The sequence below is a fragment of the Mangifera indica genome, chromosome 8 (genome assembly GCF_011075055.1).
Source record: "Mangifera indica cultivar Alphonso chromosome 8, CATAS_Mindica_2.1, whole genome shotgun sequence".
NCBI classification, from domain to species: Eukaryota; Viridiplantae; Streptophyta; class Magnoliopsida; order Sapindales; family Anacardiaceae; genus Mangifera; species Mangifera indica.
In genome coordinates, this window is record NC_058144.1 from 11,763,052 (window position 1) to 11,787,921 (window position 24,870).

The 24,870-nt window shown below is 32.6% G+C and overlaps 2 protein-coding genes and 1 long non-coding RNA gene across 10 annotated transcripts; all 3 read left to right on the forward strand.

Annotated features, from left to right (window-relative positions):
* The first annotated feature begins 1,657 nt into the window (after window positions 1–1,657).
* LOC123222347 (RING-H2 finger protein ATL29-like) lies at window positions 1,658–2,921 on the forward strand. Its single transcript, XM_044645048.1, has one exon. It carries the CDS (start codon window positions 1,701–1,703, stop codon window positions 2,754–2,756), a length of 1,056 nt encoding a protein of 351 aa, XP_044500983.1. The 5' UTR covers window positions 1,658–1,700; the 3' UTR covers window positions 2,757–2,921.
* A 6,431-nt stretch (window positions 2,922–9,352) lies between these two features.
* LOC123224577 lies at window positions 9,353–17,535 on the forward strand. Of its 8 annotated transcripts, none has more exons than XR_006503999.1 (9): window positions 9,353–9,571; window positions 10,259–10,369; window positions 11,258–11,332; window positions 13,280–13,404; window positions 13,485–13,588; window positions 14,916–15,044; window positions 15,156–15,661; window positions 15,745–15,789; window positions 17,161–17,535. It is a non-coding gene; the product is annotated as an uncharacterized LOC123224577 (long non-coding RNA). The 8 variants fall into 8 exon arrangements; XR_006503995.1 differs by having other exon boundaries at window positions 9,354–9,571; window positions 17,117–17,535; XR_006503997.1 differs by lacking the exon at window positions 17,161–17,535 and having other exon boundaries at window positions 9,354–9,571; window positions 13,261–13,404; window positions 15,745–16,144.
* Window positions 17,536–20,655: 3,120 nt separating this feature from the next.
* On the forward strand, window positions 20,656–22,945 carry LOC123223065 (transcription factor bHLH71-like). The gene is made up of 3 exons (XM_044646129.1): window positions 20,656–21,467; window positions 21,929–22,351; window positions 22,549–22,945. The coding sequence occupies exons 1-3, from the start codon at window positions 21,039–21,041 to the stop codon at window positions 22,669–22,671; spliced, it is 975 nt and encodes a 324-aa protein (XP_044502064.1). The 5' UTR covers window positions 20,656–21,038; the 3' UTR covers window positions 22,672–22,945.
* Window positions 22,946–24,870: the final 1,925 nt, after the last annotated feature.

Genomic DNA, 24,870 nt, shown 5'->3' on the forward strand with positions numbered 1-24,870 from the left:
AACCCCCTATAATTATCTAACATTTCATTTAACACCATTTTATGATCTCTTATATCAAAAAAATCTATCTATTCTTAACCTATTATTTAAATCCTTCATATATTATGTAATTTCAAAATACCCCCTATATTTTTTAATATATTTTTGCCCCCTATAATTATCTAACATTGCATTTACAACCCATGTATGCTGTCTCATATCAAAATACATCTATATATTCCTAAAATTTCATTTATAATGTTCTTACAATATTTAATATCAAAGTGCCCCTCATATTTTTATAACATTTTATTTGATCCCCCATAATTATCTAATACTATATTTAACACCCTTGTATGTTGTCTTGTATCAAAATATACCTATCTATTCTTAACATATTATTTAAATTCTTTATATATTGTATAATATCAAAATACCCCCTATTTCTCTAACATTGCTTTTAGCCCCTATATTATTATCTAATATTCAAATACCTCATTTACATGACATATAAACTAGATTTAACAAATAAAATTAAGTTTTTAGGTTAAGATTTGTATAAATACTTTTTTTCCACGAATAGCCTTTTTTCTATTCGAATTCAGAAATACAAACTTCTTTCATCCGAATCAACCTGTATTAATTGATATTGAGTAAAAATGAGAGTGAGAGTGAGTGTTTGAGTGAGATAAAATGTGTGTGTAATAAGAGTGAGAGAGAGAGTTTATGTAGATGTGGTGAAGGGTAATTTTGATATTTTAAAAAAAGTTTAGGGCATTTTTGCTTAGGAATAGAAAAATTGGGCTTTTTTACTTATGAACAGAGAAATTGGGTATTTTTGCTTAATGTATGGGTAATTTGGCCAAAATTAATAATTTCCCTTTAGTTAATGAGTTTATTGACGTGTTTTAAACGTTTTGATATGTAATTTTTAGATTATTTGTAAACAAGACACAAAGTTATAATGTTTGTTTTATTAATAATGTGTTGAAGTAATTTGGTGAAAAATTTAAAACTTTAAATAAAAATAATAGATAATTTTGTATCAATTTATATTGTATTAAACAACCTAAATATTAAAAGATTTTACTAGGGTAAACAATTTTAATATAATTCTAATTTGAATTAAATTAGAATCAAAAGTTTTTAACTCAAAACCTAAATTGACATACATATGATCTAATAACACAAATTATCATACGAATTTTTTATTGCGAAAATCATGACTTATTTGAACCGTGGAGTTGAAAACTACCAAAAATGGTCAATTTCAGTAAAATTCACTTAAACCGGGTAGACATCAGTCCTCTTGCCAAATCACTATTAGGTCTAAATCAATTCCCTAAATATTTGGGGCAAGTTCATCACCCAAGGGCGTTACCGACCGAAAGTGGCAAATGCACCCCCAAGAGATTGAATAATTTTATAAGTCACGGTTTATTTTCGATTCCCGTTTCTTCAGTTTTATTATTTTAATTATACAAAAATGATATTTATTACCCATTTTATATAATAAAATTATAAATAAAATAAAGTTTGATAAGTTTTTGGGTGTGCTTGTCATTTTCCAAAATCCTGAAAGCAGTAGCAAGGATGAAAGTGTTACAAACCACATGAAAATGTAAATCAAAAGTATATGGTGTAGAGATTACCTGATGATCCTTCTTCTCACAAAGAGTAAGACTCGCTCAATTTCTTCCATCATCAACCGCCCACCCCACATGAATCCCCCTTCCAAATTAAGTAAACTATCACATTTGCACACAAACATATTGCATTGGTTTCTTCTTTTGCTGCTCTTAAACCGAGTAACAATTATCACACCACCACAACAGCCACCTTTTGATTGTTATTTTCTCATCCATGCTAAGACTCAAGGCCGGATTTTTCCACTCTCCGGCCACCCTTCAATGTCGTCACATCATCCTTACCCTCAGCCACCAGATAATTATTCATCCCCTCCAGTGGTAATTTTTTTAACTGTAACTCTTCTTGTGTTTTTCTTCGTGGGATTTTTTGTCATATACTTTTGTAGGTGTTTCATGGAAAATATTTTTAACTCAATGAATAATCGAAGTAGTCCCTCAGGGAATGTCGTTGGTTCTTCCTTTGTAAATCAAGGACTTGATCCTGCACTTGTACAATCTTTTCCCACATTTGAATACTCAACTGTTAAAGATTTTTGTCCTGAAAAGTATGGTTTGGAATGTGCTGTTTGCTTGGCAGAGTTTGAGGATGACAATATGCTGAGGCTTTTAACAGTTTGTTACCATGCTTTCCATCAAGAATGTATTGATCTTTGGCTTGGTTCTCATAAAACCTGCCCGGTTTGCCGTAGGGATCTTGATTTACCCAACATTTCAATTGAAAAATCTCCACCGCTTGTGCGTAGCAATTCCATGAATGACATTAGTAATGTTTCTTTAGAAGATGCAGTGAGCATTGTTATTAAAGAAGATGAAGGGGAAGAATGCAGAGGGGAAAGTGTTGAGCAAGGGGCTCAAAATAATACCATATTTAAACAGAGTGAAAGAGGTGAAAAATTTGTGAAGTTTTCAAGGTGCCACACAACAGGACACTCAATACTTAGAACAAGACAAGAGGAAGATAGGCATACGTTGAGATTGCCAGATCATGTGAAGAAAAAACTATTAAGAAGGCACAATTGGACAGGAAGTTTTATTGCATTTGGCCATTTCTCACACCCAACACCCACCAGAAATGGAGGTTTTGGTGAGGTTACAGGGTCTCCTGCTGGAGACATCAATAGAGTATAAGCCTTTTTCCTTTTTCATTCCATACAAATTTATGCAAGTCATAGATGATATTATCTATTTGTTTGCTTATCAATTCTTAGTTAGATATGAACGTAGAGCAAAAATTCAAGTGCAAGACCAGGCTGGTTTGCCATCACTTGGAACTTTTAGGCCGTACAAATTGTAAGTTGCTTCAGATTATATATATTGACTCTGGATGTATAATTTATACATCCCAAATTTTGTTTTTAATGTATGCAAGAATACAATAATTTACAAGCTTTTAAACATTGTAGATATATGTTCATTAAAAATCCATGGTGGTTATTGATTTTAAGCAAAGGGAAAGCTAAATTGCTACTGCAAATTTATGCAGTCATTATAGAACAATTTTTAGAGATGTACACATCGGCATCTAAGTCCTCTATGACAGAAACAAATATGTGAACATTACTAACAACAATCATGTGATCAGCCTGGCTCCACTAGGATATCATTTTTTTCTTTTCAGATTGTGTTGAGTAATCTAACTTTTAGGCCTCCTCATTGGTTTATCAATATTGAATATGCTGCATTTGGGATGTGGCTCAGCATCTGATAAAACTCTGAAGTAGCTATTGGTGACCCTAAACTTTCCAGCCAGCTCTTGAGTATTCATGGAAGTATAGTAAAGCAGCCAGCTCTTGAGTATTCATGCAAGTATAATAAAGCATCATCAGCACATATCTGTTCTGGCTCAACATTGTATTCTTCCTTCCTTATTTCCTCCAACGGTGGCAAAGGAATTTTAGTTAACAAGGTGTCTAATTTACTGCATGCTTGCTGATAATGGTAAAGTCTATATAGGAAATTTTGGTTGGAGCTAGTACACATTAGCTTAGGCTTCCTCTATAACACCAGTAGTGGCTCATGAACTTCGCTATGAATTCTGTTAAACAAAATGCTTTACTTATAGTTGCAGGGTCTTTTTGTTTGCAACTTACATGCATATCTGTATAGCCTTAAAGAGGCTGATCTCAAAATACACTATCACAAAAAAGTTCAAACTGCTTACATTCTCTGAGCAGAAGGCTTAGAAAATTTTTCTTTGTTGTTGGTATCTTACATCTATCTCCATCAAAATGGGCTCCAGTATTCTATATTATGTATAACATGTACAAGTTATTGCCAGATTAATTTTTCTTAAAGAAAGAAGGAGGAAATGAAAAATTTAACCTCATGCAAACATCAGCACGGATAATTGAAACTACATCAGTTTGGTAAGACTGTCTGTGCAGTAACTAGTATGAATGAAATTTGAACTTATATATCGCTTACTTTGTCTGCCAAATAGCCTCAAATGAACGAATAGCTTGTTGAAGGCAATTCTTAGACTTCTCTGCTATATGTTTAGCCACTGTTGAGGCAATTTAATTGTTCAGCAATGAAGTCCAAGACAACAATAATCTGTAGCATAGTAGGGAACAATAAAAAAATAGCAATTCAAAGTGGCCTCAAAGGAACTTCAAACTTTAAAAGAATTAATATCAACTTATCATTAATAACCTGCTTATCTGAAGGCGGAAGAAATTGAATAATTTTGCAGAGGGAACTGAGATGCTGAAGCTGGGAAACATCATGGCAGCAGAAGATGACTTTACAAGGGCCTTTATGCTCGCTAAAAAACCTAGGATATGAAGTTGGGAAACGTAGAATTTGATTTGAACCCAAGAATTTATTATCAATTCATCATTACCTTCCTCCCAATATGATAACACAGATCCCGAACTGATTACCTCCGTAATTCAGTATCTTTTCACCCTGCAATTTTTGCAGTGTTTCCTTAAATGGTTGTATGACTACATCTGCTGCATTTCCTTTTAGGCCATCTCTATTGACTTTCTATGTGCTGAGGAGATACCATCACTTTCAAATGGAGATGGGAAATTGGCCACTTGTGTAATGCATTCTCACATGAACTCAGAAAGATATGGTTTCAGGGCTAGACAATACGGAGTCACCTGTTTTTTTGTTCTTTTCTTTTGCATCATTTCTGAGTCATCCTAATTTTTCAAATTAATAAGATTTAAGGCCATATTTTCAAAAAACAAAAATATCCTTGCTTGAAAGAACAGTACGCATTCTCTCTGACACATCAATTCTCCAACTCTTTCACCATTTCATCTAAGCCTTTCTGCTTTCTATCTCTTCATATTTGTCAGCAATTTGACAAGATCTCCTTTTACCAATATCTTTGTGCTTCTGGCAGTTGTACTTGTAAGTTGCACATTTGCTTGATCAGAATTGCTCTCTCACTGCTTCATACATTGACTGATTTCCATTTTGTATTGATTTCATACTTCAATAATTCTGGTACTTGAACTCCTGTCGTTTTGAAGGATCAGGAGTAATAGTATGATAAAAAACATACGTACATATTCATAGCATACATCTTATAGGTTTTATGATGAAAACAAGCATTAAAAAAGGAAATTAGTGTAAAAATTAATTATTAAGTTCCTAGAAAAATGTTTGATTCTTTTAGTACGGCACAGATGAAGTTAAGTCTTGAAAACAGAAAGACCTCTAAATGAAATTTATACCGCAAAAATTTTGTTCATAATAAAACTTATGTTTTAAATGAGATAAAACTTTTTTTTATTCAAAGGATTTATAAAACATTTTCTGAATGGTTACATATTATTCAAAAACCTTTTTATGAATTTTAATTATATTTTTGAAACAGTTCCACATGAAATATATTTTATCATCCATGGAAAGTGCAAATTATCCTTGGATGATCAATTTTCTCTCTGTGTTCTCTTTATTCGTTCAAATTTTTATGTGTGATATTTTAATTTCACTATAGTCTAGACATGGCCTATCGACACAAAATCGACTCCCAAAAAATGTGATGCAGCGTGAACTATTGGTAGTTGAAGAACGAGAGAAGCAGAGAAGTGGCGCCAAGGTTTTTCAAAGAAGCAGGGGCGAACAACATGTGTAAACATTACAATGTCGTCAGTTACATGTGCATGTGTTACGGTGTCGTTTCAGATTACATAGAATGTTTACTTTATTGTATGCGATGCAACATCGTTTGGAAAATATTAAAACGCTGGGTTTATTGTTATATAAATATACTTGTGAGCGGGAAAACTATTATGCCATTTAATTCATGCTTTCTATTCCTATGAATCTTGATCTTTCTTTCTCTTCTTCTTTGTGTATGTTTCTTGTAATTTTTCTCGATTCTTTCTAAGTTTTTTTGTTGTACTGTAACTGTATGCATTAGTGGTATCAGAGCAATTCTAGGCCATGGCTGAAATGCAAAATCAGGAGCCTTATAGGGAGATTGTACAAATGATAACACAAGTTGTAGCTGAGGCAGAAGATAGGCAACAAAATCGTCTCTAGGAGACTAAGGAACGGATGCAATAGTCCATGGACGATTTGAAGAAACTCATAAGTGGTATTAGTCTTCAACAGGTGGTAAGTATTGTCGTAGACACCCAAATTAAAATATTAAATTCCTGTAACAAAAATATATTAAAGGAAAGTAGAGATCGTTCCCTTGAAGAGTTTCAATTAGTAAGTCATTATTTATCTCGTAAAGCAATGAAACTGGGGGTTTCTGAATTGACTATGAATTATAATTAAAAGCAATAAATAAAAATTGACAAAATAATCTAAAATAAATAATCAATTAAACAAACTTTGGCCTACGGTCACATCCACCATTGAAACTACAATTAATCATCGACATCCAAAAGTATCAAATTAATTATTCAAATATTCATTGTGCTATTAATTACTTGTCTTTCTTTATGATTAGTTAACCAAAAACATGTATTCCAGTTAACTCTTATTGATTAATAACTCGGATACGATCTCGAATTTAATTAGACAATAGCATTAAGAATTAGAAAGACCAATGAAATAAGACAACACAAATGTACGATGTTGCATTTAATCCAATTGATTATTTTCCTAAGAATTACAATTTATGACACAACAAACAATAAATCTCAGTTGCCACTTCGATTAGATGAATTGAACAATTACAGATTCATCACCTAAACTAGCAGTAGATTATATTAATTGATAAACTAATCGCGCACCTTAGCAATCAATCAACATAATCATGAAAAATAATTCAAAAAGATAATCAATACTTGAATAATTAAAAAGATGCATTAAAGAAAACAAAAGTTCCACAATCCTTGTAGTTCATGGTTTCAGATCCCTTCAACCAAGAGAAAAAATTCAACCACTGTAAGTCATGCTCCTCTAATTTTTCCAGATTCGATTCTCCTCTAGCAAAATAAAAATATAAATCAGATCTGAAAACAAAATGAAAATCTTTAATAATCCCCTAATCCAGGCAAGTAAAAATAATGTATATCTTCTCCAAAAAGAAATAGATATATATCTTCCTTGTATATATCTCTTATCTATCAAAATAATATTCCCTTTTTTCAGCTAATAATCACCTCTTTTCTAGGAAGCAAATCTTGACTTTTTTGGAATATCTCATATGTTCTAGACTTCAAAATTTAAATTCAGAAATCTGCTCTCGTCATTGCACGTGCCCACACCTAGTCAACATCACAGATTTTGTTGATTCATAAATCTGCTTTCACTTTAAGTCATTTTGGTCCAAACTTGGCTTCAAATATGTTCAAAGCTTCCTAAGTGCAAAAAGATAAACAATTCTATTATATTGAATTAAATTTTCACACAACATAAGGGAATTAAAAATATTGACAATTAACAACATTATCAACAGGTTGAAGTTGTGTCTCAAGTTGCCACAAGAAGGTACCCCACACATGGTTTTAGTGGTTACCGTTAGCTGAGTTTTGGTATAACACTTTTGACTATTCCAACATTCGAATGACTCTCTTTGAGGCCTTTTATGGTTATCCTTCTCCTATTCACTTACCCTACCTTCCACATGATACAATTGCTACTGAGGTTGATATAATGTTGAAAGTTAGAAAGTCCACAATTCAGATTATAAAAAGAAATCTCTTTAAGGCTTAACATAAAATGAAGCAATTAACAGATAGGCACAGATCAAATCGTTAGTTTTGGATAAGTGATCTTGTTTATGTCAAATTACAACCCTATAAGCAGTTCATGATGCATATGGGAAACTAAAAGTTCCAAGCAAAATACTTTGGTCCCTTCCCAATTATTGATGTCATAGGAAAGACTGCTTATAAGCTTCAGTTACCATTTGATGCAATGATACATGGTGTCTTCCATGTCTCCCTGTTATAGCCTATTTATGTGCGGTTATCTATTTCTCCTATATTACCTCCTCATTTCTAGCTTCAGCGAATACCTTATGTTGTGCTTGATCACAAATTAGTACGCCATGGTGGAGTTCCAGTTGTGAAACTTCTTATCCACTTGCAACATGAGCTTCCAACTGTTGCTACTTGGGAGTTCGTTGATACTCTTCATAACTAGTTTTTGTCATTCTCCCTTGAGGACAAGAAAATCGAGGAAATGGTAGTTGTTGCAATATGAACTGTTGGTAACTGAAGAACGAGAGAAGCAGAGAAATGGCACCAAGGTTTTTCAAAGAAGTAAGGACGAACAACAACATGTATAAACATTACGACATCGTTAGTTACATATGCATATGTTACGATGTCATTTCAAATTACATAGAATGTATACTTGGTTGTATGCGATGTGGCATCGTTTGGGAACTATTAAAACGTTGTGTTTATTGTTATATAAATATACTTGTGAGCGGGAAAGTAGTTATGCCATTTAATTCATGCTTTTTATTCCTATGAATCTCGATCTTTCTTTCTCTTCTTCTCTGTGTATGTTTCTTGTAATTTTCCCCAATTTTTTCTAAGTTTTTTTGTTGCACTGTAACTATTGGCATCAAGACGTGTCTAAAAGTTCATCAATTACGGTAAACATTTAACAATGGATCATAATTCATAAATCGTAATGAAGACTAACTTTATAAAACCTTTTTTGGATAGTATATATCGTGTAGTGAAATCTTTTCATTGTTGGATCTCAATCAAGGAAAGACTCATAATGTGTCAAAAGCCTAACCTTAATCAGTTATAGAATCCTCAATCAATATATTCTAAATATGTTATCATGAAGAACCTTTTATTTAACTTTTTTTGTACTTTAGTTAAATATTTATGTAAAATTATCAGGGAATTTAAAATCAAATTATTTTGAGTCAATAAATTTTTTCTTGACTCTCTTGTATCCATATATGAAGAGTTACGTATTTATATACCATATAAAATAAACATATCCATATCAGATCTAACAATGATATCTCATGTATAAGGATTAATAAAACACTAGTATAATCTTACGAGAAATCATTAATTGTATTTTAAATATTCATATGATTCATCATAATTGATTTTGTTCAAAAAATAGTTCAATAGCCTTTTATCTATACTAATGTGTTGTGATATTATTGTCCGATCAACATCACGAATGTAAGAAAAGCTTCAATGAATCGATCTTCTAAAACTCTGTATCATCCAAATAATTTACACGCATACAATATATTTAACAAAAAAATAAACTATGGGCTTACAAAAGGAAGAATGATTATTTAGTTTTGGCTTCCAAGAACTTTTGGGCTTACGTTGTTACTATTACAATGGATTTTTCCTTCATTGCCATTCCCATAAATTTTTTCACTATGAGTTATTTTCTCTCTTGCAATTTTCTTTTGTTGTACTTGTTTCTGCATTTTTAGTTGTTGCTCTTTTCTGCTTCCGAACAGTTTCTATCAGAATGGGTTATCTTGGATGGCTTCTGCCGCTGTCAGTATTCTTTTCGGTAACAGGAAAAAGGTCATACCTTGCAATTCATGTGCTTATTTAATTTTTAAGTTGGGTAAATTTTTTTGTTGTTTCTGCAGAGTTAAAGAAGGACCAGGTTTGAAATATATCTAAACAGTTTTTTCCTACCGAGAAGGTTGGAGACACATTTTATAATTGAGGGTTTTTTTTTTTTTTAATAACAATTTGTGGGGAGAGTTACTATGGTTTCATAATTTTAGGGAGGTTTTCAACGAGTTATGTTATGAAGCAATATTTCCTGTCTACATCTTACACGAAGCTTGGAAGGGATCAATGAAATTTTCTTTTTTTCTTTTTTTGGTAAATACTTGCAAGATTAGTACCATAAGTCTTAGTATTAGCATTTTCTCGGGGAAAAACTCTGAAAGATACACAAGCATGTTATAAACATCAGCGGCAATTATCCTCATCACAAGACAAAAGGTCGTGATGCAAATATATTTCATACCAATTAGGACAGTATAGAAGTATGAAAGAGACACGCACGCACACCGTGTATGACGATGTAAAAGGCCTAAGCGAATGGGTCCCTTCTTCCACATTAGGAGAAATAACAAATCTGTATGAAGCAGTATTAACTGTTTAGTCAGTATGAATTATAGGCCATTCAAGCACATGCGTTAGTCTTGAATGGCCTATAATTCATACTGACTAAACAGTTAATACTGTTTCATATAGATTTGTTATTTCTCCTAATGTGGAAGAAGGGACCCATTCGCTTAGGCCTTTTACATCGTCATACACGGTGTGCGTGCGTGTCTCTTTCATACTTCTATACTATCCTAATTGGTATGAAATATATTTGCCTTTTGTCTTGTGATGAGGATAATTGCCACTGATGTTTATAACATGCTTGTGTATCTTTCAGAGTTTTTCCCCGAGAAAATGCTAACACTAAGACTTATGGTACTAATATTGCAAGTATTTACTAGTAGTATATTTCTTTGCGGTGGTTCTATCAATTGTCATCATCATATCACGGTTGTTATAATTGAGTAATTTGCATGTTACATCCTTGTTACTTAAATTTATGACACAGGATAGGAAAACATAAGAGTTTAGCATTTTTTATTATAGTATCTCTGAAACAATAAATTTATAGTCTGGGAGATAATAACTACCTCTGTATCAATTCTAACTTGTTAATGGTTACTAGCGCAAGTTATGGCTTGTAAGCAAAGTTAAATAAAAAAGCTTTTCTTCATTAAATATTTAATTTTGTCCTAATCAGGATATAAATGTTGCTGAAGAAATATATGATGTTGAGAAAATGTTTTAACAAGATGTGGTAAAAGTGCAACTATCTCAAACCAAGCTGACGAAGAGAAAATGTTGGTCAAAGCTCTACCAATTTTAGGTTGTAGTGATTATGTATTAATTAGACTGCTTCAGGCCATCATTTTTTCAGTTCTAGTGGTATCATTCGTTGTGGAAACTTTGTTAAGTAGCTTTTATTTGGTTTTGCATTTTGGTCAGTATTAAGTGGATTAACTTTTAATGTCATGTTTGGTTGGTGGAATCTGCCATGGAATGGAAAGAAGGGTTCTATACTGTAATAACTAGGAATAAGGATTCCAAATTATGGGCTAAGGAATCTGAATTTCACCCTTTTTTTTTAATTTCATATTAATATGTTTCTCTTTTCAACTGACACTGTTCCTATTATGATTGGCTTAGATGGATCTTAGGGTTGACTCATTTGTTGTAGCAAATGCAATAGTTTCGCGGCAAACACAAAAATGTCGTATCAATGTGAGTCCTTCTGTGCTTTACCATCTTGATTCTGAACCATGTTGATATCAACTACTTGCTATGAACATGAATAGATGGAGAAAGATCTAGAGTATTATGAGAACAATATTTGCTCAAGGCATATGTTTATCGGAACTCCTTTTATTCATTATCACTGATCGTTAGTTGGTGTATGATTATTAGTTTGTATTTCACTTTTAATGCATATTTATATGTGTGCATATATGTCCCAGTATGTGTGTATTGAAAAACAACAGAGAAATTGAACCTGAATAAAGACCAAGTGCATATCAACTGCAGATTTGTTTGCTTGAGTTAAGCAATTGATTCTGGCATTTAACTTGATTTAGGTCATTTTTATGGAATTTGTTGTCTATTGATCCAATTCCATTCAAGAGGAATATGTTGGTCCTCCATGCATATGTTTTCTGGAATTTTTTAACTGTTGTGATAGTTCGAAATTATGTAATGAGAGAGTGGGAATTCATCCAATTGATGCCCACCTCAAATTGTAGTAGGCTGAAGTGCAAGATACTGGGAGAAAATTTGATAATGATAAGAGTTTCTTTTCTTAATTTCAATATTCATTCTTTGATTTTCTGTTTTAATTCTGGCAACATTTTTTGTTTTCCCACTCAACTGCTGTCTTGTTGTATAGGTTATGAAATGCATTGATTTTTTGATGCTGTGTAACTCTCTTCTTGAATTTATGATGATATCAGAAGTTTGCTTGTTTATTCATGCTTCTGTAGAAATTGGAAAACTGCACCTAAAACTATGATTCCTTAGATATTGGTAGGTGTCGTTCAGCTTGTTTCTACAACAGGTGTGGACAATCAGGTAGAAGGGACATATAATTTTGATATTTGTTGTTCTCTAAATCCTTGCATTTAGACAAAATATTGCTATATATATATGCATCAAATAATAAAAGGTAGAATAACCAAAAGGTACTTTAGAAAATTATGTTTTCCAATTGAAGGTCTACGGTTAGATTTCTCAAAAAAAGAAGAGGGAATTAATAGTAATGTCTTTAAGAGATTAAATTGATTTGATTGTATTTTAGTAGACTATGAGGGGATTTTTTTTAGAAAGGTGGTATATTCCATAGACAGGCATGAGAATTGAAAGCATACCATGGACAGGTAATCAGGATTTCTTTTAGAGGTCAAACAGGATTCTATAGATTTAAGTGAATCTAAGTGAGGTTTCTTTCCTTTCTCAAAGCTTTCCAGAGAATGTTTTCAGAATCTTGTCCAGCTTCCAGCCACTTCCAATCTGGAACAAAGGTTACTAGCATGTATGGCAAACTTGATTAAACTGACTCAATTTTTTTTTTAAATGTCTAGAGAGACGCCTTTAATCTCTTCTATTTGATCTGGCACATTATTCTGAAATTCTGAAGCTCTTGGACTTTTGCCCAAAGGAAGACCCAATCGATTAGAGGCCAATCACCTACTTCCCAACCAATCAAGTTTGACCCAAAAAAATGGTTCTATCTTAGTGCAAATTAACTTTTACCATTATATTTTTCGAAAAATTTATTTTCAGTTTGATATTAGAAAAATTGAATTTTTGTTGGATATTGTAATCTCCTTACCAGAACCAGAAGAGGAGAGGGATTATCTTCTGCTAATTGATGCTGGAAACCTCAATACCATCCATACCCTTATAAGCTATTGATCAAATATGCTTACATGCTGTATGGACTTGGTGAATTCTTGTTAAAATCGCTGAAAGCAATCATAGTGTGCTGTTATTTATATGAATTTTTTCATTTACATATTTCTGATGTAAAATTCTCAACAGTTGGCAAGTACTGATGAGGAACTTTCAAATCATTCTTGGAATGTTGTTCAATATGTTTGCCTGCTTGAGGGTTGAATGTTATGATTTTAACCTTGTTATTCTTTTTTACATGAAACTAGTTTTCCTTTGTCCCTGTAGGTCCATGTTGGGGGAATATGGAGTGCGCTGAAATTTCTTTCTCACTTGCTGGTGTATCAATTCTTGCACCATTATAAGTGTTCCTCCTAAGTGCTGTGGAGTTCTTGGTTTTGTGGTGCTAATAGGTATGTGTTCAATTTAATATCCATTTCTACGTATATGTATCTGGATAGTCATTTCTGATTAATGTTTGCTAAACTACCAGACTTCTTCAGGATACCAGAGTTGGTTGAATAGTGGATTAAATGTGTATATGCTTTCTAATGAAAGGGGAACAGATATCATAAGAAGGGATTTTTAGCCTATTCGGTGAGAAAATTTTGAAAGAACATATAATAATTTGTATGTTATGTTATATATTGTCTTTCAAATTGGAGTTGTGCTTTTCATCTGTGAGTTGTTTGTGCATCTAGACAGAAGTTATGACTTCTGCGTTTCTTATTTTTGTTTATCGGATGTTTGGATGGTTATGAATATATCAGTGTTAAAAGGTAAGGGAACAAAATGTATTTGAATGCACTGTAGAGTTCTTGGGATCAAATCCCAGTCATACCAGGATTGTATGGGTAAAGGGCAGGTTGGGGAAGGTTGAAAAGTTTTAAGGAGACTCTAGAACATTTGATAATTGCTTAATCTGGTAAAAAGGAAAGGGGATATATAAGTAGTTATGTTAAATCTGGTGTAAAAGCAAGGCTGCATGGTATTAGATGGAGCTAATGGTAAACTTGATGAACAAAGAATAACAAATATGCGTTGCATTTGTGTGCATGCTCATTTGGCCGTGGATGTTTATTCCTGCACATTTTTAATGTGTAGTCTCTACAAAATTTGTGTTCATGCTTTTGTTTGGCTTGCATCTGATTTCTTTACAAACATATACAAGGCTCAATAAGTAGAAGTGACAGCATAGGCCACTTGTAAAGCACATACTAGGGTGTTCATGGGGTGGCTTAGTTTCGTTTTAGCAAAAATCTGTCCCAAACTGGAGTAAATAGATTATGAGTTATAAAAAATCAAAACTGAAATAGACAAATTAAGATTTGGACATTAAGATACAGATGCAAGATATTGAAGTTAAGTAATTTCCAAGCATTTAGACTTGTCCACGGGATAAGCCCCAATTTTGTTGATGACCCAATCAGGCAATATCTCCCATTTGCTTAGCCTTGAATGTGAAAAAAACAGAAATGTTTTCTTGCATAGTGAACAATTGTTGTATCTTTTTCTTGAAAGTGGTGGATGTGTCTATTTACTGGAGGTAACCTAAGAGTAATGAGTTTGTTCAAGCTCTTATTCACTAATAATGTGAGATGTGATGAGTCCCCACCTTTGGACCTAATTTCACTGTGAGGTTCTATTACTCCATAAAATCAGGTGGCAAGGTAGCTCTAGTTTTTTAGTCACTAACATGTCGATTGTAGAAGAAAATAGTTGTATTTGCGTTTTGCATATATTCTGTCTTGAAATATTATATTTGCTATTATTAGAGACAAAAAAGGTGGTGTTTTTTTATCTATTCTATCTTGTAAACTTTTCTTAGTAGAATCAGCCATCACTATCTTTGATAAAAAATAGTTATTCAATGTAACTTTCTGGTAAGCAATCTTTGTTAGTAATTAACTGTTTTTGTTCTCAGGTTATAGGAGCCTTTATCTTGTTGGTGTACAGTTGGGTCACTATCATTTTTTGGGAAAGGTTATCATTCCACATTTAGAAGCAATCATATGACAGTCATTAAAGTGTGGCTAGTTGCTTTTCTGTTATGGTATATCTTCTGTTTGAAAAGCTCTGTTATCATGATATAGCCTGAACCCCTGCCATCAACATGTTTGGCCTGAAGTGGCCTTCTAACTCATTTCTGCAATGCCTGTTGCAGGTTATTGACTTTGCTTGTTGATTGAGTCCCAGCCAATTTCTAATGCAAGCAGAATGGTTCAAGCTCACAAATCAACAATCAAGAATTGCAAGTGAACAAACTCAGAATTGCAAAGATAATTGACTAAATAGTGTACTGAATTACTGCTTACACTGATTGAATGAAAGAAATACAGTATGAGCTGTGATGCAAACAGCTTGACTGCCCAACAGAATTGAAGAGAAATACAAAACAGAAGCAGAAAAATAAGCTAAGTTCCTGGCAAATTCAAGAGTGCCAGGAACATCCTGATATCAATATTCTGTCCTCCCCCATACTTCCCATGCCCTACCCTTTTATTCCTTTCTCCACCAAAACAACCACGTGGTCCCTATAATTGGTTACTGGAATCTTCCTGATTTATCTTTTTTTTCTTTTTCTAATCGCACTTTGTTGGTTGGTGATCTTGAATTATTAGGGCTTTATAACTTGTGGATAGGCACATTGAAAGAGTTCCACACAGAATGGTACAATCTCCTGTTCTTGTTTGATTCTATGAAGATCCTTCGTCTACAATATTGATTAAAATAAAACAAATTTACTTTTGCAGTGCAACCAGGCTTATGTTACTTGGGTGTTGTCTCTGAATTTACAGGTTGTTCAATTTCCACTCTAATTTCAAGTTTTCATATAGATTTCTAATTGTTCATCTGATTTTGTGTTCCTGACAATAATCAAACTGTCACTGAACACCAAGTTGATCTAAAATTTATTTTGAATTTTGAAATCAGTTGTGATGCAATGTGTTCTTTATGTACCTTGATCAAATTCAATTTGTTTGTCCTGAACCATTTTTTTTTTTTTTTGTGGGACTATTAGTAATTTGTAGACATACTGAAATGTTTTCACATTAGGCAGGAAGTAGGTTTTCAATTTTGTTGTGTTGCATATATGTACTTGGTGTATATGGAAATATTGGTATTATTTTGTACTGATTATTATCATTCCAATGGTTGAAATCCATCTTGATTATGTGCTGTGCTATTTAGATAAAAGTATTGAAAATCTTGAAACATGTTTCTTCTGTTAATAATTTTAGATTTGATTTTAAAAATGATTACTGGGCATGTCATTACAAGAGATGCATATAATCTGTAGTGAGCCATGACAGCTACCCTCCTTCCTAGCACCTTTCAGGACAGTAGTAAGTGGGTAAACTGTGACAGCATTCTTTTTCTCTCCTATTTTCTGCACCTAGTTCAGATGAAGCATTATTCTACCATCCCATAGTTGGTTTAATATACTAATCAAGGGCATGCCTTCTTCAATTAGGACAAGGAAAAAAATTATATGATCTTTTCTGCAAAAGATGAAAATATCTGCTGAACAGCAATTGAAATTATAAATAGACCAACAGGATTGTAGGGTTTAATATATCAGAAGAATGTAATTTACTGCTACTTTATAATTGGGACTGTCATACTGAATATAAATTAAGGAACCAAGCCAACGTTGAAGAACTTAAGGGGACAGGTGAATCGGGGACAGATAAGGTGGTTTTGAAGTTGGAATGTAAGAATACGGCCACAAAATGAATCTAAGCTCTGAATGCAACTCTTTTTATGTTGATGAAATATACATTATAAGAACTTGAACCCTATTGTTTATACTTATTATTGAAGCCTTTTTAGTGTTACACATCATGTGATAATTTAATTTGACTTGTTGAAGTTAGACATCACTGGCGTATAACACTATAACCATGTCTGCTTATATAATAAATTTAAGAAAGTCGACATGTAACCTGTTTTCTTGAAATCTAAGACATCACTGGTTATGAATGGAGTAAAAATTTTCATAGCTAAGAGGACAATTAATTTTTACTTACTTTTCAGTTCTAGTAGGTTCATCGTTAAGCTTGTTGGCTTTTTTTTTTTTTTTTGGTATGATGCATAGCCAAGTAAATTTTGCTCATTTTCCAGCTTTTAGGAGGCTTCATGATATCTCAGTAGTTCCCTGTATGCAGAATTACAGAACTTGAAGTAGCATTTATCCGCGACTTTCTGGCTTCATTTCTTCTGGTGAGCATAAATGCTTGTTATTCATTTCCAAAGTGTTTGTCTTACTTCCCAAACTCAAAACAATAGTCTATGGTGCACTTGTACAAATTATTTATACAAGCAAATCTGTACAAAGGCTGGTAAACATCTCAGTAGATACACTATTTGCCTCAACAATCTCGGCCCTCTAAATCTTGTCATAACAAGAATCGCTTTAAGCAAAATTGTCGATATCTTCATCTGTGGCCAGAAAGTGCCATACATTATTGGCCTCGGAAATGAGGCACGTGCACAGTTTATGTAAAATTTAACCTAGATTATATGCGATGTATAATGTGTAATGCTAGTAGTACCACCACTGCCTGGACCATATAGGATGATATGGGTAATAACAAAATTGAAAGCTATTTGTGCCTATGACACTTTGGTTTTAACATGCGGATGCATGTGTTTTGCGCAAGTCATATGCCTGCTGATTGAGAATTGCCAGATAACTAAATTCTCCTCAACTGAGTTCCATGCTTTCTTTTCCATATATTTTCTCATTCTATTTTCCAAAAGATATCATAGGAGATAAAAAAAAAGCCAAAAGCCTTGTTCCCACCCAAGCTTTGATGCAACCCTAAATTACCACCCGTCAACTTTCAAAAACCCAAACACTTATCTGTAAGTTAATTTATATTAAAAATCTCAATTAGGGTTAGGGATAAAATCGTTATTTAATAAAATAATTTGAAAAACTAAAGTTTTATCACATTTTTTCCTTAGGTTTTAAAACTAACATTTTCCCCCCACCTAAGGTTTGAAAAATAAACATTTCCCCTAGGTTTTGTAGTTTTCCCTTGTTGTGGCTATTCCGGTGATTGGAGTTGGCCAACCTCCATACCAACACTCCTCTCTCTCCCGAACGATGACAAATCGTCAGTCAATTAGAGGTGGGTTGATGATTCGTTAGTGTAAAGATGAAGTAGATTTGTGTGTCACACAAATTGGCAAGAACAAGAAATTAGCAATAGTAAGGGAAAACTATAAACCCTAGGAGGGTATTGGTTCTGAGAGTAAGTTTTTGCAAATGTGTGATTGGAAAGATTCTTCTTCTAACAATAAAAACCAAAAAATAAAAAATAAAGAGATCCAAAATCAGTGATTTTAAGGGGTAGAAAGAGTAGACATAAAGTCGCTTTGATGAGGTAATTGACAGATCCATCGCAAGTGCACAAAAGAACATCACAAGGCAAAAAGATTAAGGCCAAAAGACTATTTCCCACCCAAGGTATAGTGAAATCTCAAACTCATATCTGATAACTTTTAAAAACTCAAACATCCACCGATCACTCAATTTTTGTTAGGATCAGAGGTAAAATTGTTATTTTATCAAAAAAATTAAAAAATATATAATTTTATCTCATTTTTCTCTCAAGTTTTGAAAATTAACATTTCACTCTATCCTCAACTTTTTTAGTTTTGAAAAGTAATATTTTTTCCCCGAATCCCTAAGTTTCGTTCTTCCTCTTCAACGACAATTTATCTATGATGACTCATCTCCAATGACCATCTATCTATGACGGCTAATCTCCAACAGTCATCTCTTCGTCTCAATCAATGAAGAGACAAAGAAACGTCGTCTCTTCATCTCTATCGACAAAGAGACCGTTGTTGGAGATGAGCTACCGTAGCTAAATGGTTGTCAGAGATAAGTTGTCATAGTCGGATTGTCATTAGAGAGAAAGAACAAAACTTAGGAATTTGAAGAGGGAAAATGTTACTTTTCAAAATTAGAAAATTGAGACTGGGATAAAGACCTAGGGGTGAAAATATGATAAAAATACAATTTTTATAATATTTATAGTAAAACTAATGGTTTTACCCTTAGTTGTAACAAAAATTATATGATAGATGTATATTTAAGTTTTTGAAAGTTGATAAGTATGAATTTGACTTTTCACTTTATCTTGGGTGAGAATAAGTTTTTTGGCCAACGATTAACAACAGTATAACCAGTAGTGGTGAGGGGTTAAAAAAAGGTGTATAAAACGGAGTCGAAGCTAATACTTTGGATGATGATTGGTATTTTTGTAACATAGCATCAGATAGTTTGTTTTTCAAAGAGATGGTGAGGGTCACATGGATTCGTCTGCAAAAGGCTGACAGTTTGGACCATGGTCCAAGGTCGACAAACCTTCGTCAGTCTTCGTCGCCAGAAAAGGCAACACTTCCCGCAGTTCGTAGTTTTTTCCTCTTTCATTATACCTCTCATTTCTCTTTTCTCTCCCTCTCTTTCATGCACACGCGTGTGTGTAGTGCACCTAATTAATTATAATAATATTCATTTGGGTTTTAAGTTTTTACTAGAAGAAGAGTGCTCATGCATCCCACCATTAATATGAGCATCATAATTGTTGATGAGAACCTTTTTTGGTTCTCGAATCATATTTCTGTTCAAGTTCTAAACTTGTTATGATATGAAAATATTTTGATCCGACTAAAATCTCTTGATTTTGCCTGTTTGATGGTTGGAATTTGGAGCAAGTTGATTACATTTTGACAGTGGGAGAACTTGGCCATTATGATAAAATCTTCTTGTACTTGGTCAATCGTTCATTTCATATAGCATAAAGCCAAGTTATAGTTCTAGGGTTGATAAAATTTTCAGGTAGATTTTGTAGTCTTTTAATTTCTGACGGCTTCTACTTCTAAGATTGCTCTTTTCTCAACACCAGCAAGCTAGGCTGACAAATGACTTCACGATGACCCTTCTGTTGGTCTGTCGGGTAATCATATGGAAGTGCTAAAACACACTCCAACCTAACTCTAATCACAGATTTATCAGACTACCAGGTGTTGCCCACAACAAACCCCATCTATATTTACCGTTTCATCAGGAAAGCATGTGGTGAATGGTCCGGATGAGATATCACTGAAGACAAATAGTGATCAGCATGAAGTCGAAGTGGGCTCCAAGCACATGTTAACACTTCTCTGTGTTTCAAGTGAGTAATTGAGCCCAATTGATTTTCAATTAATAAAGATTAAGTTAGTAATTTATTATTTATTTTTTATATTACTATTTTTATATTAAATATTAAAATATTATTAATATAATTTTAATTTTATTATAATTTATTAATTTTTAAATAAAAATAATCATATTTTTAATTAATATAATAAATAATATAAAAATATTTTAAAATAATTATATCAAAATATTTAAGTAAAATAATTTATTGATATTTTTTATTATTTTTAAATAAATATAATAATTATTTATATTTATCAAATTTTATTTTATAATTTTTTAAATAATTTATCTTAACTTATTTTTAAATTTTAATAATAAAACACTATCCAAACGAAAATAGCATTAAATTTTGAACTAAGACTGTGAGAGGGTACTGAGAAAGTGAATTCCTGCACAGCACAGAACAAAGTTTGAATATGAGGTGAGGAGTAGGTTTTCACACAGCTTGCTGGAGTTGTTTGTATGCATATTTCTATATAGATTTGGGTCCCTCATCCATTCATCCATCGCTAATCTCTCTGTCATTAGTGTCGACAGCATCTTTGAAATCGGGAAGGGAAACCAAAATTAGCAGCAGTGAGTTGTGAGCTGCCTCTTTCTTTCTTTCTTTTTTTCACTTTGTTTTGCAACTAGAAAAACTCAACACACTTTCTGCCCTCTCACGCGCAACACCTCCCTTCTCTCCTTATTTCCTTCCTACTAATCTCATTTTAACCATATCTCTATCTTCTCTCAAGTTCATAAACACAGAATTCTTTTCAGCTTATATGTTGAAGTATGAAACAAGTTCATGGTGTCAAGTCATTAAGGTTTTATTTATAAGAAATGACACTTGAAGCTCTTTCTTCTAACGAGTTCTTAAACTTCATCATTTATGACACTATTTCTGCAACCCCATATAGCAGCCAAGAATATTCTTTAGAGACTGCAGCCGGTTTCTCATTGGGAAATAATTGCACAACGCCTCAATTCCTTGAAGACCAAGTTCTTAACATTGGCGCTTTAAATACGTCTTCATTTTCAGCAATGACTCGACAACGTCGCTCTGTGGGAGTCGAATCAATGGACAAGAAGCAGAACCTGGCGGTGCGAGGGGGGAAGAAGAGGCGAAGAAAGCCGAGAGTTTGCAAAAACAAAGAGGAAGCTGAGACGCAAAGAATGACACACATTGCTGTTGAGAGAAACCGCCGTAAACAAATGAATGAGCATCTTGCTGTTTTGCGTTCACTCATGCCTGAATCTTATGTGCAAAGGGTTTGTTTCCTTCGATCTCTTTCTCATCTCTTTTGCCTCGCGCTATGTATATAAACTTCCATGGAAAAGTTTCTCTCCACATGTGTTAATGTAGCATTATGATACTTTGAATGAATTGAGCTGGTTCATAGCTTCAGCCACGCAAGTTTGACACCATGTGCAGGTTTTTTTTTTTGGTAAGATAAAAGGAAACTCGGTTGCTTGTTCACCAAAATAAGGGGGTGAATGGTAATAGATATAGAGATTCTTGATCCACCATTACTTCCAACACACTGTATTTCAAGCTACGAATTAAGATGATTGGGGACATTTATAATGAGAAATATATACAAGACTGGATTCTTGTTTTCTTTTTCATTGCTTTTAAATGGGATATTAAATTATTGATGTTCTCTAGTATGTTTTGTAAGTTGATTTCAATTTTTTAGTAATGAGATTTTCTCTTTATTTTTTTGGCATAGGGTGACCAGGCTTCCATTGTAGGAGGAGCTATAGATTTTCTGAAGGAACTAGAGCATCTTTTGCTGTCACTTGTGACTCAAAAGCTCCAATTGCTACAAAATAGAGAAACTGCAGGAGCTGCTAACAGAGACAACAGCTTCTCTGTCTCTGAAATGGTGTCACCACCTTTGGCACAATTATTCATGTATCCTCATTACACATGGTCTCAGATCCCTAAGAAGTTTACATCCAGGACAAAAGCAGCCATAGCTGATGTCGAGGTGACTTTGATTGAAACTCATGCAAATCTTCGAATCCTCTCTCGAAGAAACCCTAGACACCTCTCTAAATTAGTTGCTGGTCTTCACTCGCTTCATCTCTCCATTCTTCACCTTAATGTCATCACAATGGACCCTTTGGTCCTCTACTCTATCAGTGCTAAGGTAAATTCACCAATTTATTACAATATTAATTAATATAATCAATCATATGACCCATCTTCGTGCTTGATTAATAAATTGTCATATGGCGAGAAATGAGTATTTATGGTGTTTACCAAGTTTAGATATTATGTCATGGAATGTGATTATGGAAAATCAAGAGGTTTAGGCTAAAATCTAAAGATGTATTGTAAATTCAGGTTGAAGAGGGATGCCCATTGACTTCAGTAGATGACATAGCAGGAGCAGTTCACCACATGCTTAGGATAATTGAAGAAGCACAAAATGTTGATGGATCATCATCGGTACTTTGTTGCCTATAACCAGTGCTCCTGGGGTTGCAGTTGTGGCAGTCTTTTTTGTTTCTTTTCGGCAAAGTTGCCCTTGCTTTTTAGTGTTTGGCTTCTATTCAAGCTTGTCTTTTATCCCCCTTTTCAGCATGACTTGTGAGTTCAAAAGGGCAAATCAATAGGGTTTCACTCCAAAATGAAATTAAAAAAAAAAAATCAATGGTCCCTGCAAACTCACTGATAAAGTTTGGTTAATTTTTATGTGACATGTTTAGGAGAGTGAAATAACAGCGTTCTTTTCATCTTATATATTTTAATTATAAATATATTCACTAAAATAAATAATTAATAATATTAACTCAATAAAATAATATATACTTATTCAGCAATGCAAGTACCTAGGGTTTTACCCCCAAAAAAAAAATAATGGTGCATGCAACCTCACCAACAAAAGTTCACTGGTTTACAACGTAAAAGAAGAACCGAACCTCAGTGAAAATGCACTTGGTGACAATATTGAAAAACGTAATCTCTTTCACTCAAATAGTGGAATGTCAACATTGAAGGGGCATTGAAAAAGTGGGAAATTTTGTAGTTTAGAGAAAAGCTGCAAGAAGGGTTTTGTGGTTCAATGCATGTTATGCAATTGGTGTTGATGGAAAGCTCAATTTTTTGTTTGTTTGCATGAGAGAAATCCATACACTCATTAAATTTATTATGTCCTCTTGTGTTTCTCGATAGAGACAGTGCATGAGGAGAGAGACAAGTAAAATGCAGATCTCGTCGTCTAATCATAATCTATTTTGAAATCCCATAAAATTACAGCATAGTTTTCTGTATGTAACAGTCTGATTCTATTTCTCGGTATTGCCGTTTTTGACTTGCAGTTATAATTTTAATCCTACAGAATTACCCGTATAATTTTATATATAAATAATTATATATTATTATATAAATAAATAATTAAAAATATAATAATTTTTAATTATATAATAATATATTATTATTTATATATAAAATTATATTCATAAATTTATTAATTTTTACTTTTACTCTGATCCCACTTGTGAATAATTCTTATATTATATATAAAAACTAATTTGACATGATTTTTCAATTATTATTATATTATTTATTTTTATTTATTAATATTTATAAAGCTAAATTATTGAATAAATTCATTTTTTTATGTCAAGTCAATTCATATAGAAAATTCCTTCACTAATTCGTTAAGATTTTTAATTATTTAAATAATAAGATGAGCTTGTTAGAAGTTGTGAATCCCTTGTTATCTTAATTAAGGTTGTGTTTCCAATGACTTTGGTAAAGCCAAAAGACTTACAATCGATGAAAATTTAGTTCATTTGATAAAACTTTACTTATTAATTTTAAAAAATTTAAATACTTATTTAATAATTATTCTTTTTAGTGAAATTTAATTAATTAATAATAAAATTATAATTATCAATGTACTTGTTAATATAAAATTCATTTTAAATCGTATTTCAAATTTTAAAACAAAGATTCACCCCCATTAAATGCTTACAAGGAAAGGCGGCAGAAGAAATAAAATTTTTTGCCTTTATCTAATCAAAATTAATTTTTTGGCGTATTCATGCCACATGCTCGACGACTGTTTAATAAGGGTTGATATGGCTTGCTGCGTCGTGGACACGTGGCCTGGGATTTTTTATAAAGTATCAGCAGCAAAATAGATCGTGACACGTGGAGGATGCTTTTGTAATTTCAGTTGAAAGTAAAAAAAATCTGCGAATTAAAAAATATTATATTCATTTTAATTTGAATCAAATGGCGACATGTGGAATCACGGGTTTAAAGGAACATGAAGGCTTCCCTAGTTTTCTGTGTGCGAGGCTATTGTCTAAGTGAAAATTTTTGCAAAAACCGAAATGCTTGTTGTAAAACTGTAATTTTGCAATTGAGTCCAGAGTAATGCTCAACCAACTATAGCGAATTCATTTCGATACTGGAATGTAGATCTTCGATAATCACACAAAAATATTTAGAATGGTTTACAAGAAACTCTAATACAAATAAATGTAATTAAATTAATATATTTTACTTTTAATTAGATAAATTGAGAAATTAATTTTTATATAAAGGTTAATTTTGTAAATTTAATTACATAATTAAACTTTCTAAATTAATCATTTAAATTATATTAATTTATAAGGGTATTGTTGTGATTATACTAAAAAAAGATAAATTAGT

What these genes read in the sequence shown, in the direction of transcription:
- LOC123222347 (XM_044645048.1), top strand. Translation starts at nt 1,701, where the DNA reads ATGAATCCCCCTTCCAAATTAAGTAAACTATCACATTTGCACACAAAC.
- LOC123223065 (XM_044646129.1), top strand. Translation starts at nt 21,039, where the DNA reads ATGACACTTGAAGCTCTTTCTTCTAACGAGTTCTTAAACTTCATCATT. An exon ending in CTGAATCTTATGTGCAAAGG is followed by an intron (nt 21,468 to 21,928) that starts GTTTGTTTCCTT and finishes TTTTTGGCATAG; the next exon opens with GGTGACCAGGCTTCCATTGT. An exon ending in TCTACTCTATCAGTGCTAAG is followed by an intron (nt 22,352 to 22,548) that starts GTAAATTCACCA and finishes TTGTAAATTCAG; the next exon opens with GTTGAAGAGGGATGCCCATT.